The 14,673-nt window shown below is 38.1% G+C and overlaps 1 protein-coding gene across 4 annotated transcripts in view; it reads left to right on the forward strand.

Moving 5' to 3' along the window:
* Window positions 1–14,673, forward strand: part of pdzd2 (PDZ domain containing 2) — a 315,666-nt gene that overhangs the window by 271,836 nt on the left and 29,157 nt on the right. For all 4 annotated transcript variants that reach the window (XM_008118592.3, XM_008118591.3, XM_008118594.3 and 1 more), the window contains 8 exons: window positions 538–658; window positions 1,265–1,410; window positions 2,245–2,364; window positions 8,409–8,523; window positions 9,187–9,260; window positions 9,823–10,042; window positions 12,197–12,314; window positions 12,762–12,894. In XM_008118592.3, the coding sequence (XP_008116799.2) occupies window positions 538–658; window positions 1,265–1,410; window positions 2,245–2,364; window positions 8,409–8,523; window positions 9,187–9,260; window positions 9,823–10,042; window positions 12,197–12,314; window positions 12,762–12,894 (1,047 nt within the window). The remainder of the gene's footprint in view (window positions 1–537; window positions 659–1,264; window positions 1,411–2,244; window positions 2,365–8,408; window positions 8,524–9,186; window positions 9,261–9,822; window positions 10,043–12,196; window positions 12,315–12,761; window positions 12,895–14,673) is intronic.

Raw genomic sequence — 14,673 nt, forward strand, 5'->3', positions numbered from 1 at the left:
GGGAGATCCACTCCAGAGAACTGGATGATGGCAGCGTAGCAAGTTGCATTTGCTTTTTATCCGTGTACAGTTTGAAACATGAACTGAAACTGTGCCTGTGAGAAAGGCTTACCTGCATAAGAGCAGCCACAGATTCATATACCAGCTATTTATGTTACTGTTTTCTATTACACATAACTATAAAAACATCCAGAATGTATAAGAATGCACCTTTCCATCTGCTGACAAAGCTTCCAGTATTTATTATTTGTCCTTGTGGGAGCATAACTTCTTCTGCCATCTCACAATGAGTCCCTACATTTCTAAACTACAGCGGAAGGAGAAAGATAAGGGATACTTTCCAAGGCTTGAATTGTCTGTGTGGTCATGCTTCTCGGCCTTTTGGCTAAGATCAAGTGTAGTATTGTGTGGTCATGCCATAGCAAGCAGAACTACTGTACTTGATCTGAAGTTTCTCGTTGTTCTTGGGATAATGGTTTATCTGGCTTTGAAAATACGATATAGTTTAATAACATTTCTCCTTTCCTTCTCCTTTAGGATACAGATGTGCCAGATACAGATAAGTCTCCAGATCCTTCAGGTGAAGAGGGATCCAAAGAAAATGGTGAAAGTCCAACTCGAGGTGGTGGTATTTTGAAGTACAGGAGCCGATCCCAAGGTACAGTGGGGATGAATGGAAGGTTGCACAATTCTTATGAAGCCTTTTTTGAGAAAATAATCACTTGCAGAAGCCTGTTTGCTAAACACTTGGGATTGGGCTTCCTTCTGATTTTGGAATCAGAAGGTGTTGCAATCATGTCTCACTTTTGCTGCTTTTAGTAAGGTTGTGAATTTCCTTCTTTTCAGTTTTGCCTTTATTTATTTTGATGCCAATTAGGGTGCTACTTCTAATGACTTTGGTAGTTTCTTTTTGGCTCTGGTTCTTAAGAACCTGTGCACAGAAACACTACACATTGTAGTAAGAAGTTTGGATAAATATTAAGCTACTCTCAAGTATAGTGTTTTAAGATGGGTAAGCTACATCTATTGCTTCTATAATAAATTAATGCTATCCACTTGATTGCTCTCTCTCTATGTGTATATCTATAAAAATAAAATTTATCTTACTTGGTTTTGATGATTTAGAAAATGTCCCCATCAGTCATCTCTGAGTGTACATACAAAATGCTAAAATTAATGTACCTGATTCCATCACAACTGATAGATGTTAAAAGATGCTTTGATATATATGTATAATAAATGACATGTCTGGGTTATACCTTAGGGGCGGCAACTCGTTTAGAGTCTGTAGGAGAAGATGATGAGTTGACAGTAGAAAATGGAGATGTGAATTATGAAATAGCAATGAAATATTCCCGTGGAGGGAGAAAACATTCTCTTCCCCAGCATCTGGACACAGGAACCAGACAGGTGAGACAGGCAGCAGCAGTTTGCAATGATTAAATGGTTAACTAGTCCCTGTAATAGCCACTATGTTAGCTTTGTTGGTTACTGTCTCTTAGAGGGGAAAAGAACATGGAGGAAGAAAATTCTTCATGTGAGTGTTGGGAAGAGAAAAGGGGTGAGAAAGGAACTTAAAGGGAAAGAACACAGCCAGACATCTCCCTGTTTCTGTTCAGGGAGGGCAGCCCCACCTAAAATGGAGAGTTCTGTAGAAGGTTGGCTCTAGACACTTCTTTCTATGCACCTGAGGAAGTTGACTTAATTTATTAAAGTTTATGCTATCAACTTCCAGCTAAGGTGCTAAAATATCCTTTTGCATATATTTATTTATTTATTTACTTACAGTATTTATATTCCGCTCTTCTCACCTCGAAGGGGGTTCAGGGCGGATCACAATGCACATATACATGGCAAACAACAATGCCATTAGACATACATAACTATAGACACACACAGAGGCAATTTAACATTTTCCAGCTTCCAGCTTCATGAGAGTTGCTCGATTCCAGCCACAAGGGGAGCTGCCATTTCACTGTCCACTTGTGACACCAAGTTCTTGATGGAGTACTTCCTTATTCTTACGCACACTACTGGAAGGTTTTATGGTGTCGTAGATTAGTTAAATTAGCATAAAACGGGACCTAAATTTTCTACTCGACAGATGCAACTGTCTTTTGAGCTGCAGGTAATTTGGAAATGGAACGGAAAAGAACATGTAAAAAGAATGCTTGTTTTGGGGAAGAAGTGAAACAAAACATTTTTGACTTTTGCATAATTGTAACCTGTAATTTATTTGCCTAGGAGTATCCTATTGTTAAGAAATCCACACGCTCTCTAAGTGCAGCTCAGGTTGAATACCCTTGGCGACTCACTCAGCCATCTATTATTTCCAACATTGTCCTGATGAAGGGTCAAGGAAAGGTAAGCATATTTAAGAACATGTAGGTCATGTGAGTGTGTGCATGAATACATTTGTATGTGTGCATGTAAAAACATACCCTCTAGAGCAGGCCTGCACAACCTGCAACCATCCAGATCTTTCGGTCTCCAACTCTCGGAAGTCCTAGCAATCTTGTCCAGGGTCAGGAATTCTGGGATCTGAAGCCCAAAACACCTGGAGAACTGCTGGTTGTGCAAGCCTGCTCTAGAACCATTCACTCCCCGCTGGGCTATTCTATGCACCTGTATCAGAAGAAGGAGTTCAAAGTTGTTTTCAATTTGTACCACTGATTCCTCTCCACCTTCACCTTGTTCCTAGTTTATCCTTTGTATTATAAAGTCTTGCAAGGGAAACTTTTGAATGCAAGTTTGCTTTATCTCAGTTTGCTATGTCTTGTCTTTTAGTGAAGGGGGGAAGAGGCTTGGATTTTGTGGAAGACAAATCTCCCTCAACAATCAATGCCTTTATATCAGAAAAAGAGGCTTGACAGGAAACCAAAAAGTACTTTTTCTTCATTTTAGAGATGAAAGGGTTTTGATAACAGAGAGATTTTTTGAAAGTAACAGGCCAAGGTGGGTCAGAGATGAGTCACTCCACAACTGGGAAAAGATGCAGGTGTTATTTCCCAGATTCCAAGATCTTCAGCATCTTGGAAATACTTGCCAGGCTGCAAAGGTAGGATCCATCATTGTAGTGACATTAATGGTACAACATCACAGCTGTCATGTTAATTTCTGCCACAGGAAAGAAGGGTGCATACACACTGAGAAATAGAAAGAATAGTGTATCTGAATCCAGTAGATACAGCATATTTGGCAAAAACCCTAGGACGGTTAGTTTCAACAATACATTTAGTGCCATGGTTCAGTTTCACATGAGGATATTGCTGATGTTTCTGACAATAGTAAGAAAATATCACTACAAGGAAAATAGGGCTTGTTGGGAAAGAATGTGGATGTGCCATTTGTTCTTCTGGAAAAAATATTCATAACAATGGATGCAAGCTTAATGGGATGGCACATGCTTTGGAACGAAAGACTTGTTCAGGATGAGTGGTCCCTCAGAGAAAGGAAATAAATTATGGATTACTTGGAGGTTAAAAGCAGTGAGGTTGGCCCTGCTAACACTTTGTAGACATTGTCAATGGAAAACACATTAAAATTTCCACAGACAATATGACAGTGAGAGTGAGCATAGGCAAGGGGGAGTGCTTCTTGGTCCTTCTGGCTGATGAAAGATGTGAACACACTGTTGAGATTGGCAGAAATAACTATTCCAATCTATTTCTGCTATTCATGCAAAAAGAATTCTGAATATTCAGGCAGATTACTTGAGTCGCTACAAGGTCCCTTGAAGGGGAATGGGCTTTGAAACATGTTTTCAATCAGCTACAGGAAACTGGGGTAAATATGTTTGCATCAATGGGGTATGCAAATTTATAAAGATATGTTTCAGTAGATGGAAGTCTAAATGCACAATAATATGCTGCTCTCACACAGTCATGGTCATAGTGTCTACTTTATGGATTCCCTCCTCAGGCTATAATACAGAGGGTGTTACAGAGAAATATAAATGAAAAAGCTCAGGTGATAGTGATAGCTTCTTTTTGTCCTTGATGTCTGCAGTTTTCTGTTCTGTTTCAAGTGTCTATCAGACTGCCAATTAGCCTTCCCTTGAGGAAAGATTTGTTAGTCAATGGGTCTTTAAGCCACCCAAACTCACAATGGCTAAAACCAACTGCTTGAAAATTGAATGCAGCCAGTTGTTAAAACTATAATATTGAGTACCGGTAGTAGAGACGATACTAGCTTCCCAAAGGAACTCTGCTCTCAGGATTTATGTTATGACATGGAAAGCATTCATATCGTGGTGTAATAAACCTGTGTGTGCATAAGATACAAGCAAGGGGTGTGTTCGCTTTTTTCGAAGCAAGCATTGAAAAGGGATTTCATCCAAAGACATTAAAAAGGTATTAGCAACAGTTATCTCAGTAGAGAGACAGAGATTAATAGTAAATCGTCATGTTAAATGTTCCCTAAGAGGAACAAATTTGAAGGCTCCAAGAATGTTGAATGGGTTGCCAACTCGGGTCTTAAATTTAATATTGAAAAACTTAATAGAGCCCCTTTTGGGGCCAGTAAAAAAGCATTTTAAAAATGCTTTTTGGTTTTTCTGTTAGCTAATACCATGAGCTAGGAGAATTTCAGAAGTGGGAGCACATTCTACAAGTGAGAATTTATGTTGGTTTACAAATAAAAGGCTTTGTCTGATGATAGAGCCTTCTTTTCTAAGTCATTATATACATCTGTGCACTTTTGGATACTTCATTTACTTAAATTTTGTCCATATCCATTCCATTCCATTGGAAAAAGTGGCGTATACTTGATGTCCACAGAGCAGTAAAATTGTACAGATGGAACCATGTTGGACAATTGTGAATGTGTATGTACAGACTGCAGCCAGGAAATCAGAAGACATTTACTTCTTGGGAGGAGAGCAATGGCCAACCTCGATAAAATAGTGAAGAGTAGAGACATCATACTGGCAACGAAGGTCTGCATAGTTAAAACAATGGTATTCCCCATAGTAACCTATGGGTGCAAAAGCTGGACCATAAGGAAGGCTGAGCGAAGGAAGATAGACGCTTTTGAACTGTGGTGTTGGAGGAAAATTCTGAGAGTGCCTTGGACCGCAAGAAGATCCAACCAGTCCATCCTCCAGGAAATAATGCCCGACTGCTCACTGGAGGGATATTAGAGGCAAAGATGAAGTAGGGTTGTGTGTTTTCCAGGCTGTATGGCCATGTTCCAGAAGTATTCTCTTCTGACGTTTCGCCCACATCTATGGCAGGCATCCTCAGAGGTTCTGAGGCATGCCTGCTATAGATGTAGGCAAAATGTCAGGAGAGAATACTTCTGGAACATGGCCATACAGCCCAGAAAACACACAACAGCCCTGTGATCCCAGCCATGAAAGCCTTCGACAACACAAATATGAAGCACTTTGGCCACAGAATGAGAAGACAGGAAGGCTTGGAGAAGAGAATGATTCTGGGGAATATGGAAGGAAAAAGGAAGGGGGGGGGGGCGACCGAGGGCGAGATGGATGGACGTTATCCTTGAAGTGACTGGCTTGACCTTGAAGGAGCTGGGGGTGGCGATGGCTGACAGGAAGCTCTGGCCTGGGCTGGTCCATGAGATCACGAAGAGTCGAAAGCGACTGAATGAATAAACAACAACAGCATGTACATATCTGTTGATACTGTGTTACGCACCAATTCCCACCTGAAATCTCCCATTCTTACTTGTTGAGCAGCAGCTGCTGCAATCAGCAGTGGTCTCTTCCCCTAATTGATCAGATAACAGCTAAGTGACAGATCCATTCTCTCCTGTGAGTGAACTCTGATACAATAGGCAGAAACAGCACCCCTCTTGCAGTTTCCTTCCATGGGCTTGAGATTGCTCAAGTATGTGTGCGGGGAGCATTGGTGAATAGACTTCCGTTGATCACATTGGCTGCTGCTCAGTGGGAACTTTCACAGTCCATATGTATTCCCTAAGCTAGTGGCTCTGTAGGGATTGTGAATATGAATCCGTCAAGAGTGTGTAAGTCTGGGTTACATAATTACTCAGCACAATTCCAGCCAATATTAGTACACTAACAAAAAGCATTAAATGTACTGAAACTGTCCCTGTGTTTTTAACCCAAAGTTAAGTACGTGGCGTGTCTCTAAACACATGATATCAAAGTGGTTAAAAGCATCTATACATTTATGTTATAATTTAGTTCATAAACCAGAGAACGTATGTGCTCATTTAGCAAGATCAATGGCAATTATTCAACTGTATACATTATCTGTGCCTTTGGAGGATATCTTTGGGGCACTAGAGTAGAAGGAACCATTCACATTTATTAACATTGCAGATTAGAGAAATATAGGTCAGCAGAAGCAACTTTCAGCTGTAAGATTCTACAACCTATACTGTACTTTTAATAAAATCAAAAATTCTCAGCTCAACATCTAATGGATAGAGTAACTATTTGGCAGTGGATTGTTTCTCTGCACCGCCCAGAAAATGATATGTTGGTACTTATCATATACACTCATTCTTGGGAGTGTAGAGATGTGATCAATACTGAAAGCAAATTTAGTCTGTGAAAGCTTATGCTACCAACTTCATTAGTATCTGGGTTGCGATAAATTTTTATAATTGTGCATGTTCTTTGTCTATTGTTGTGTTTTATATTGCTATTGTTTTTATTCGGGCTTGGCCCCATGTAAGCCGCTCTGAGTCCCCTTTGGGGAGATAGAGGCGGGGTATAAAAATAAAGTTGTTGTTGTTGTTGTTGTTTGCATACCCATTAAGTTTGTATGAAAATTTACACATAGTAGGTTGTAGTTATTTTACATTCTTATACAGAGAGTCGCTGAGTTGCAAATATCCATCTTACATCCGACTCATAGTTAAGAAGGGGATTGAGACAATAGGAAGTGAGAGGAAATCTACCCTTAGCAAGGGAAATTCAGTCCTGGAAGAATTATCATGGGAAAAGGTGTCTCCACTGAAGATTTCTCACCAATCTGTTTACACAATAAGCCAATATGTTCAAAATCCAGTTGTCACAGGGACAGAAAGTGAGGTGAAGTCTTCCAAACAGGGACTTGGGTAGGAAACAAAACATATCAGCTAACACTTAAAAATGCAGCTGTTCCAACTTCCAGCTTAAGAACAAACCTATGGAACCCATATTATTTGTAACCTGGGGATTGCCTGTAACTTGACTGTAATATTCATCACCATTGAAATAGTTGAATTGAGCTTTTTGGTGAAAGACTACATAATTAAATTTGAGGAGAGAAATCAATGGTACAAGAAGCAAAATAAATTTGGAATCCTACCTTTGATATTAGTATACGGAATAACCCACTGGGTAGTAGGTTGCTCCTCTTCAGCTCCAAGAGTGAAGAGTCATAGTAAGTACCAATACCTCATTTGAAGCTCTTGAATAGGTCAGACAACTAATGCTCCACTGTAGAATTTGGGGGGAAATTTAAAAAGCCATTGAAATAAACAGGTAATACATGATGTCTGAGTAATTTTGACAGGATGAGGGAAATGGAGTCAGAGCTGCAGAAAGACCCTTGGAGTCTACATTTAACCCACAGAGTAGATGATACGTTGTTCATTCTTGCTCTACAACTACAAACTATTTAATGTCAAAAATAGTATGGTATTCATAGTTGTTAATTCAAGTCCTGAAGGGATGGAGACATGATCAATGTTCCACTTATTGGGATGGAATTACACTCCGCTTAAAGAGCATGTTTACAGCTAGACAATGCTCTTAGATGCATATTTGACATTAAAGCCACATGTGACCTTGGTGTCATGGAAAATGGCCTTTGGCTAGTTTCTTAGCTGTGACCTTTCCTGGAAATTGATAGTCTGATCATAGTAAAGATGATCTCTCAATTAATGCAAGGATAAAGAAAGTGAGCCCAATAGAAAAAATTGCCTTCAGATTGGCCCTGGTGGGGAATGTGGAACAATTTTCTCACATCTTTTTGGCTCCCTGGCAGATTTTGGATCAAGGAAAGGCTGCTTTAAAAAAAAATAGGAAGTGATCTTGGCATTGGATCAATATTAGGCATTTTTTCCCATTTATTTTCAGAACATGAAAACAATAGCAGGGTTCCTCCAAGGTCTCCTGGGGACCCTTAGCTCCAGGTAGTTGCCCACCTATGCTGTAGTATGTTATACATAAGACTGTCTTGCAAGACAGGACAAAAAACTTCAGGTACTCAAAAACTTCAGATACTTTCAGAGTGTAACATTGTGCAGTCTGGTTTCCTTGTATTGTAGTTTTAAAGAACATTTGCACTTTTTCAAGCCCAGATTTTATATAGATGCAGTGTTCATATTGGCTCCTTGATCTGCCAACAGTCTATGAATGAATAATAGCAAGATTATAATCTATTCTATCCTATTTCCCTCTCATTTCCCTTCTTTCCCATATGTGGCAGGGTCTTGGATTCAGCATTGTAGGAGGACAGGATTCTGCTCGGGGGCGCATGGGAATTTTTGTGAAGACCATTTTCCCAAATGGAGCTGCAGCTGCTGATGGCAGATTGAAAGAAGGTATTGCAACAATGAACAAATTTGTATAAGCCCAACTACTTGCATAACCAAGTTAAGGGACTGAGAGAGGCTTCGATAGAACCAGGATTCCAAGAGTTGGAATGCCAAATTGATAAAAAGGGATCCTGTAACACTTTAGACAATGAGAAAAATAAATTTCTAGGATACGCTTTTGTGGAGCTCATTCCATTTCATATGATGCACCATTTCATGTATAAATTTAATGTATAAACCATGTTTAAATAGTAGGATTAATAGGAACAACACTTGGGGTAATAGCCATAAATATTTTTAGCTGGTCATATACAGCTTGCTCTGAGGACTTGCTTTTGATTTCACATTTTATGAAAAAAGTGAAAGTAATGAAACTGAATATGCTTAAGATTGCTTATATTTGGTTTCTGTGAGTTTTCCGGGCTTTATAGCCATGTTCCAAAAGCATTCTCTCCTGATGTTTTGCCCACATCAATGACAGGCATCCTCAGAGGTAGTGAGGTCTGTTGGAAACTAGGCAAGTGGGGTTTATATATCTCTGGAATGTCCAGGGTGGGAGAAAGAACTCTTGTCTGCTTGAGACAAGTGTGACTGTTGCAATTTGCTTATATTCTTGAGAAAAGGACTATATCTCATTTCGTAATATTGATGTGGATTTTTTGTTACCAGGTGATGAACTTCTGGAAGTTAATGGAGAAACCTTACAAGGTCTAACCCACCAGGAAGCCATTAAAACTTTTAAGGTAAGAGAATTGCAGACAGAGTTTCCCCGACACAATAGAAATAACAACTACTCATAATACAAACATAACTGCTACATGGCCATTGTAGTATTTTGCAAATGTTACAAATGTTCATCATTTTGTGAAATCAGAATGATCTATCTTGCATTACAGAGCTTACTATATACATAATCATGTTGCCCTAAATTCCAAAGATGGGCAAAACTAGATTCAGAATAGCTCCCTTTGACAGATTCCTTTTTGGAGTTGATCTTCATTATGACCATCGAAACCAGTGCCAGTACAGGTTTTGATTAGCATAATGTGTGTATGTAGTGTATGTATGCGGTATTTGAGTTCTGAAATGTGAGAGAATGCATATATGATCACTCAAGTATCATTACTACAGGATAGAATTAATATTTTTGGCAGAGATTAGCAAACATTTGCCGATTAGTAATGGCCAATATTACTCCATAATCTCAGTCCTATACAATATTATATGTAATCATACCATTTAACTTTATGGGAAATCCATAAAATTTATTATTTAACTTAACAAGTGGTTCTGTTGTTTCTTTAGCAACTCAAGAAAGGTGTGGTGACTCTCACAGTACGGACCAGACTCCGAAGCCCAAGCCTCACTCCAGCTCGAACGTTGCTGAGCCGGTCAGGCAAACCAAGCTCCAGTTCGAGTGGAGGAGCTTCTTTATCTGGCAGCGAAGATGGAGATGCTTCTTCCGTCAGTCGCAAGGGGCCTGGACCAAAGGATAGGATTGTCATGGATGTGACCCTCAATAAAGGTTTGAGGAAACTTGATACTATTCATTAGCCATTTCCCAAAATATCACAAAGGAGGATCATAGAAGCTCATGAGAAGTGGCTTAAAGACTCTTAGATAATCTTTGAGAAATCTTATGGAGGAGGGTTTAAGATAAACAATTAAAACTGAGATCCTGCATCTATATTCACCAGAACTAGTGGTGCAAAAGCCCATTATTTGAAAATGCTTTTAACAAGTTTTTTCCCTCTCAGTAGAGTGAAAAGGTTTTGACAGATCATAAGAGTTAATTTCTCATGACTTTTCTAACAGAACAGCCGTTATAGTACAAAGATTGAAAGTTTACATTTTACCCCATTTTTAGTAATAATATTAGGGGAAATATGTATATGAACCCTTCATCCTGAAATATTTTATTTAAAAACGCCTATAATAATTTTTTAAAAAATCAAGAGAAAACAGATTTCAGAAACAAAAGTGGTTGAAATATCTTTGATGTGAAAGGACTTTTAGAATTGTATTTATTTTGGTTTCAAGATAGATACGTTTAGATTAGTATTTTAAAATTTAATATTTCAAACTTTCCCCCATTATTTTTATAAATATGTTTTAAAACTTCCCTGTCCTTCATACATTGCTAGTCAAAATTAGACGTACAAGAATACACAATAAAACACTGTTTTCTCCATTACATTCCAATCTCTCTCTGCTGTTATATTTTTAAAAGCATATTAATAGGATTGTTGTAGTTTATGGATGTAAGTTGTTTTGAAAGCTGTGTTTTTTTTAAAGAACAAACTACAAGCCAACAATGAAAAATCCTACAAACAAACAAGCCATGAGAATGGAAAGTTCAAAATCTGCTTTAAATTTATAGTGCATGTCTGTTTAACCATAGTGAACCTTGCCAAGAATTTTTAGTGAAAACATTGACATATGAGTACTGAGAATACATTTAATTATTAAAAGTTGGGGAATAACTGCACATTTTACATAGGACGCAGACAAGAAAAAGCTTTATAATGGGTTTTCCATTATTTCAGCTTGCTCTGGGGGCATATGTGCATACAAGGAAAACAGAGGAACAAGAAGTCAAATATCTAAATGGACTTCTGTGAATTTTTCATTCCCTATTGGCCTCCAACATGAATATTCTGTGGGAAAAGCCACGACAGAAATTATAAAATAGAGTTTATCAGATTGGTAGCAACTATACAAGACATTGTTAAAAAACATGATCTGTTTTAGAAAGTGTTTATGGAAAAATGCTTCCATTCTTCACTTGTCTCAGAGCTTGTTGCTGCTCTGAATTTGGGTGAACTGGAGAAAAGTTAGGCTCATAAAGGGATGATAACAGCAGTTCATTGCCAGCAAGGAAGGTTGCTACAGGGTCTTGTAGTTGGTTGGGCCATCAACCAAACATTACCCACATGCCTTTGTGGATAGAGAACCTGGAACTGTTTTTGGAGTGGAGGACTCAACATTGGTATTTATAACATTGGTCATTATAAACTTTGCCAACTTTTTATATAAAATATTGAAAATACAGAATGCTGTATATTAAAGTAACAACCCACTGAAGCAAGAAATGATCTGACTACCATATAAGACCCTATTACGTGAAAGTGAAGATACATATACATTCTCAGATCACATATGCCCTTCTTCTATACTACTTTAAAAGCAAAAGTGCAGAAAAATCAGAATCAGATACATAATATACTCAAAAGAAAATCCAAAAATGTATGTATCAGCAAGATTTGAGATGTAGAGAATGAGGTATAGTCAGTGGGAGGTCAGATTAGTTTCCCCATCTGTTATCACTGAAAGATCTTTAAATATGAAGACACTTAGAAGTTAAAAAGTCACAGTAGTACAGTTTTGCACTTGATAATTGGGAGTGGGGAGGTCAACCTCACCTCTTAGTTCTTCCTGTTGCCCTGTTTCTAGGTCCATTTTTTGCAGCGGGCAAGAAATACCATGGGGATCACATTGGCCTATTGACATGCCTGGAATCCCCTTTTAGTTCCTTCTTTGGATCAGAGCTGGGTATTAGTTGAATACCTTCCTAATACTCCTTGGTTTACAATTCAACAATACAGTATTTGTATGCTTTCTGATCATTGTAATGAACTGTTCTGACACTTCTCACTGTTTGTTCTTTGTTTCTTTATAGAACCAGGTGTTGGGCTGGGCATTGGTGTTTGTTGCCTCACTATGGAAAACAGCTCTCCAGGTATATATATTCATAGCCTGGCCCCTGGATCTGTGGCAATGATAGACGGAAGGTTAAGGTTAGTCCTGAAATTTTATAGCATTATTTGTTCACATCATTTGTTTCCAGTTTAATGTCTGCTCTGTGTTGCTATTTATATTTGCAATATAATGTCCGTACTTAACTATGAAGTTTGTCTCAAATAAGGTCATTATGCCCAAAGGGACCAGAGGACCCCTTGGCCCTCACCTTTGCAGTCTGTCATCATCTCATTTTGAAATCAAAATTTATCTGACAGTGGTTGAGAGGGCTTACAGCAGGACCCTAGTTAAACTAGATTCACTCTTATCAACATGCATATATTAGATTTCTGTTTCTAGAAATTGTTTATTTATTTATTTGGAGAATTTATACCATGCTCTTTAGCCACAAAGGCTCTGTTACTGTTTTTACACCTTGTAAAAAAGCCCTAATGTAAGTTTGATATCCAGCAGGCATATAATACGGGATTTCTTTTTTTCCTTAGCCGTGGTGACCAGATCCTGGAAGCAGATTCAGTCAGCTTGCGCCATGCAGCTCTCAGTGAAGCTTATGCTGTTTTGAGAGAACGTAGTCCAGGTCCGGTTCATCTCATCATTAGCCGCCATCCCAACCCAAAGGTATAGAATACAATAGAATGTATGGATTACTCTAGATTACTATTCTAGACCTGTAGCAAAGTTCCTAGCCTCTATTCTTTGACTAGTACCCTGAACAGACTGAAATGAGTTGGAGTGCTTGCAAGATGTTACTAAACGTAATTTCTGAGAGTGCCAGTTTAAAAGATTGTTCACAGGTAGGTTGTTTGATGAACCAATTCAAATGAATGTGACTGTTGCACTTACTGATTTGAGCAACAGATTCTAACTAGTATCTGATAAGTCTACAAATAAAGATACTCTTTATTGTTTTTCAAGTCCTATCAACAACCCAGCCTTGCAAATCTAAGACCATCTTCATCTGTATTATATTCATTGTCCTTTATTATTTGTATCTGCATCCCTGTTCATTAACTTTGTGTATTTTAATGTAAAGTTAGTGAGGTAGTGGAGAAGGGGTTGCTCCGTGTCGGCGAATGCACCAACAACATGACAAGGGCTAGGTAAGACAGGCTGAAGTAGTTTTTTATCAAACGAGGATTCAGAGTTTGGAAATAATACTTTTTTTGGACTACAACTCCCTGAATCTTACATCCTATGTGGCTAATGGCCATGCTAATCGGGGCCTTGCTGGGATTTGCAAGTCCAAAAACACAATGTTCCCCAAATCTGAAAATTATCTAGAATATTTTGACCAGTGAATTGTCCACAGGGACAAAGTTACGAACAATCATCAGGTGCTGCCCCACTTTCTCCTGGTCACATAGGAAAATATTATCTCATGGGGTTCAACATGACCATATTCATGATTTACTTTGCTGGTAAATAAATTATTTCACAGTCCCTTGTTTTTTCGAGTGGGAACATAGGATTGTTTCAATATTGTTCTTACTCCTTTAGATCAAAGTGCTTAACATGTGACTTTCAGATATTGTTGGACCACAATATCTTATTCAGGCACTGGTAAAAAATGACGGGAGTTGTGCTCATAGCAGCTTTGCTGATCCCTTAAGATTATTTATTTTAAGATTGTATTTCATGATTACACTTTTTCTACCATTTGGATCTTGATTTAATCTTAGGAGTTACTTTCTGTATAATTTTAAAGAAAGAGGCTAAGACTTACACATATAGTATTCTTTTTCCTGTAAGCATATTTTTGTAGCTAACACACATTCCTTCAGATAGAATGTTTTTGTTACCAAATTACCTGGTGTTCTGGGCTTTAGATACTCCCAAAACCAATATCACACACCCACAAATATTTTCCTTCCTTGTTATTCTGAGAGGATGTGACACTGAAACCTCTTTTAAAATGCTGAGTTTGCTTTGAGGTTCTTTCAGTTTTTCTCTGTCAAGGTGGTTCAGATTTCTGATCTCCTTTGGTGTTTCATGTTAATTCTTGAGAAATATTTTGATTTACATTGGCATTACCAGCCAAGGGAGTTGGTTTTGTGTTGCAACTGTTTTGCACGTCCCACAGTTAAATCTAAATACTGTATATTACTTCGTAGAGACAAAAAAAAGGACACGAGTGGGCAGGTAATTAAAGCAGCCTTCATGTCATACATTTATAAATAAAAGAAGGGCTCTAAAATGGCAATAGATAAATTTATGCAGGATAAAGTTGTTCACAGCCACTTTTCATGGTGGTTATTTCTTTTATTACCAAAATCAGTATGTTTTTAAATATCAGGTGGTTTTAAATATCATGATGGTTATTTCTTCTATTACCAAAATCAGTATGTTTTTAAATATCAGGTGATTTTAAATATTATGGTGGTTATTTCTTCTATTACC

Source organism: Anolis carolinensis, chromosome 2 (assembly GCF_035594765.1).
Source record: "Anolis carolinensis isolate JA03-04 chromosome 2, rAnoCar3.1.pri, whole genome shotgun sequence".
Lineage (NCBI taxonomy): Eukaryota > Metazoa > Chordata > Lepidosauria > Squamata > Dactyloidae > Anolis > Anolis carolinensis.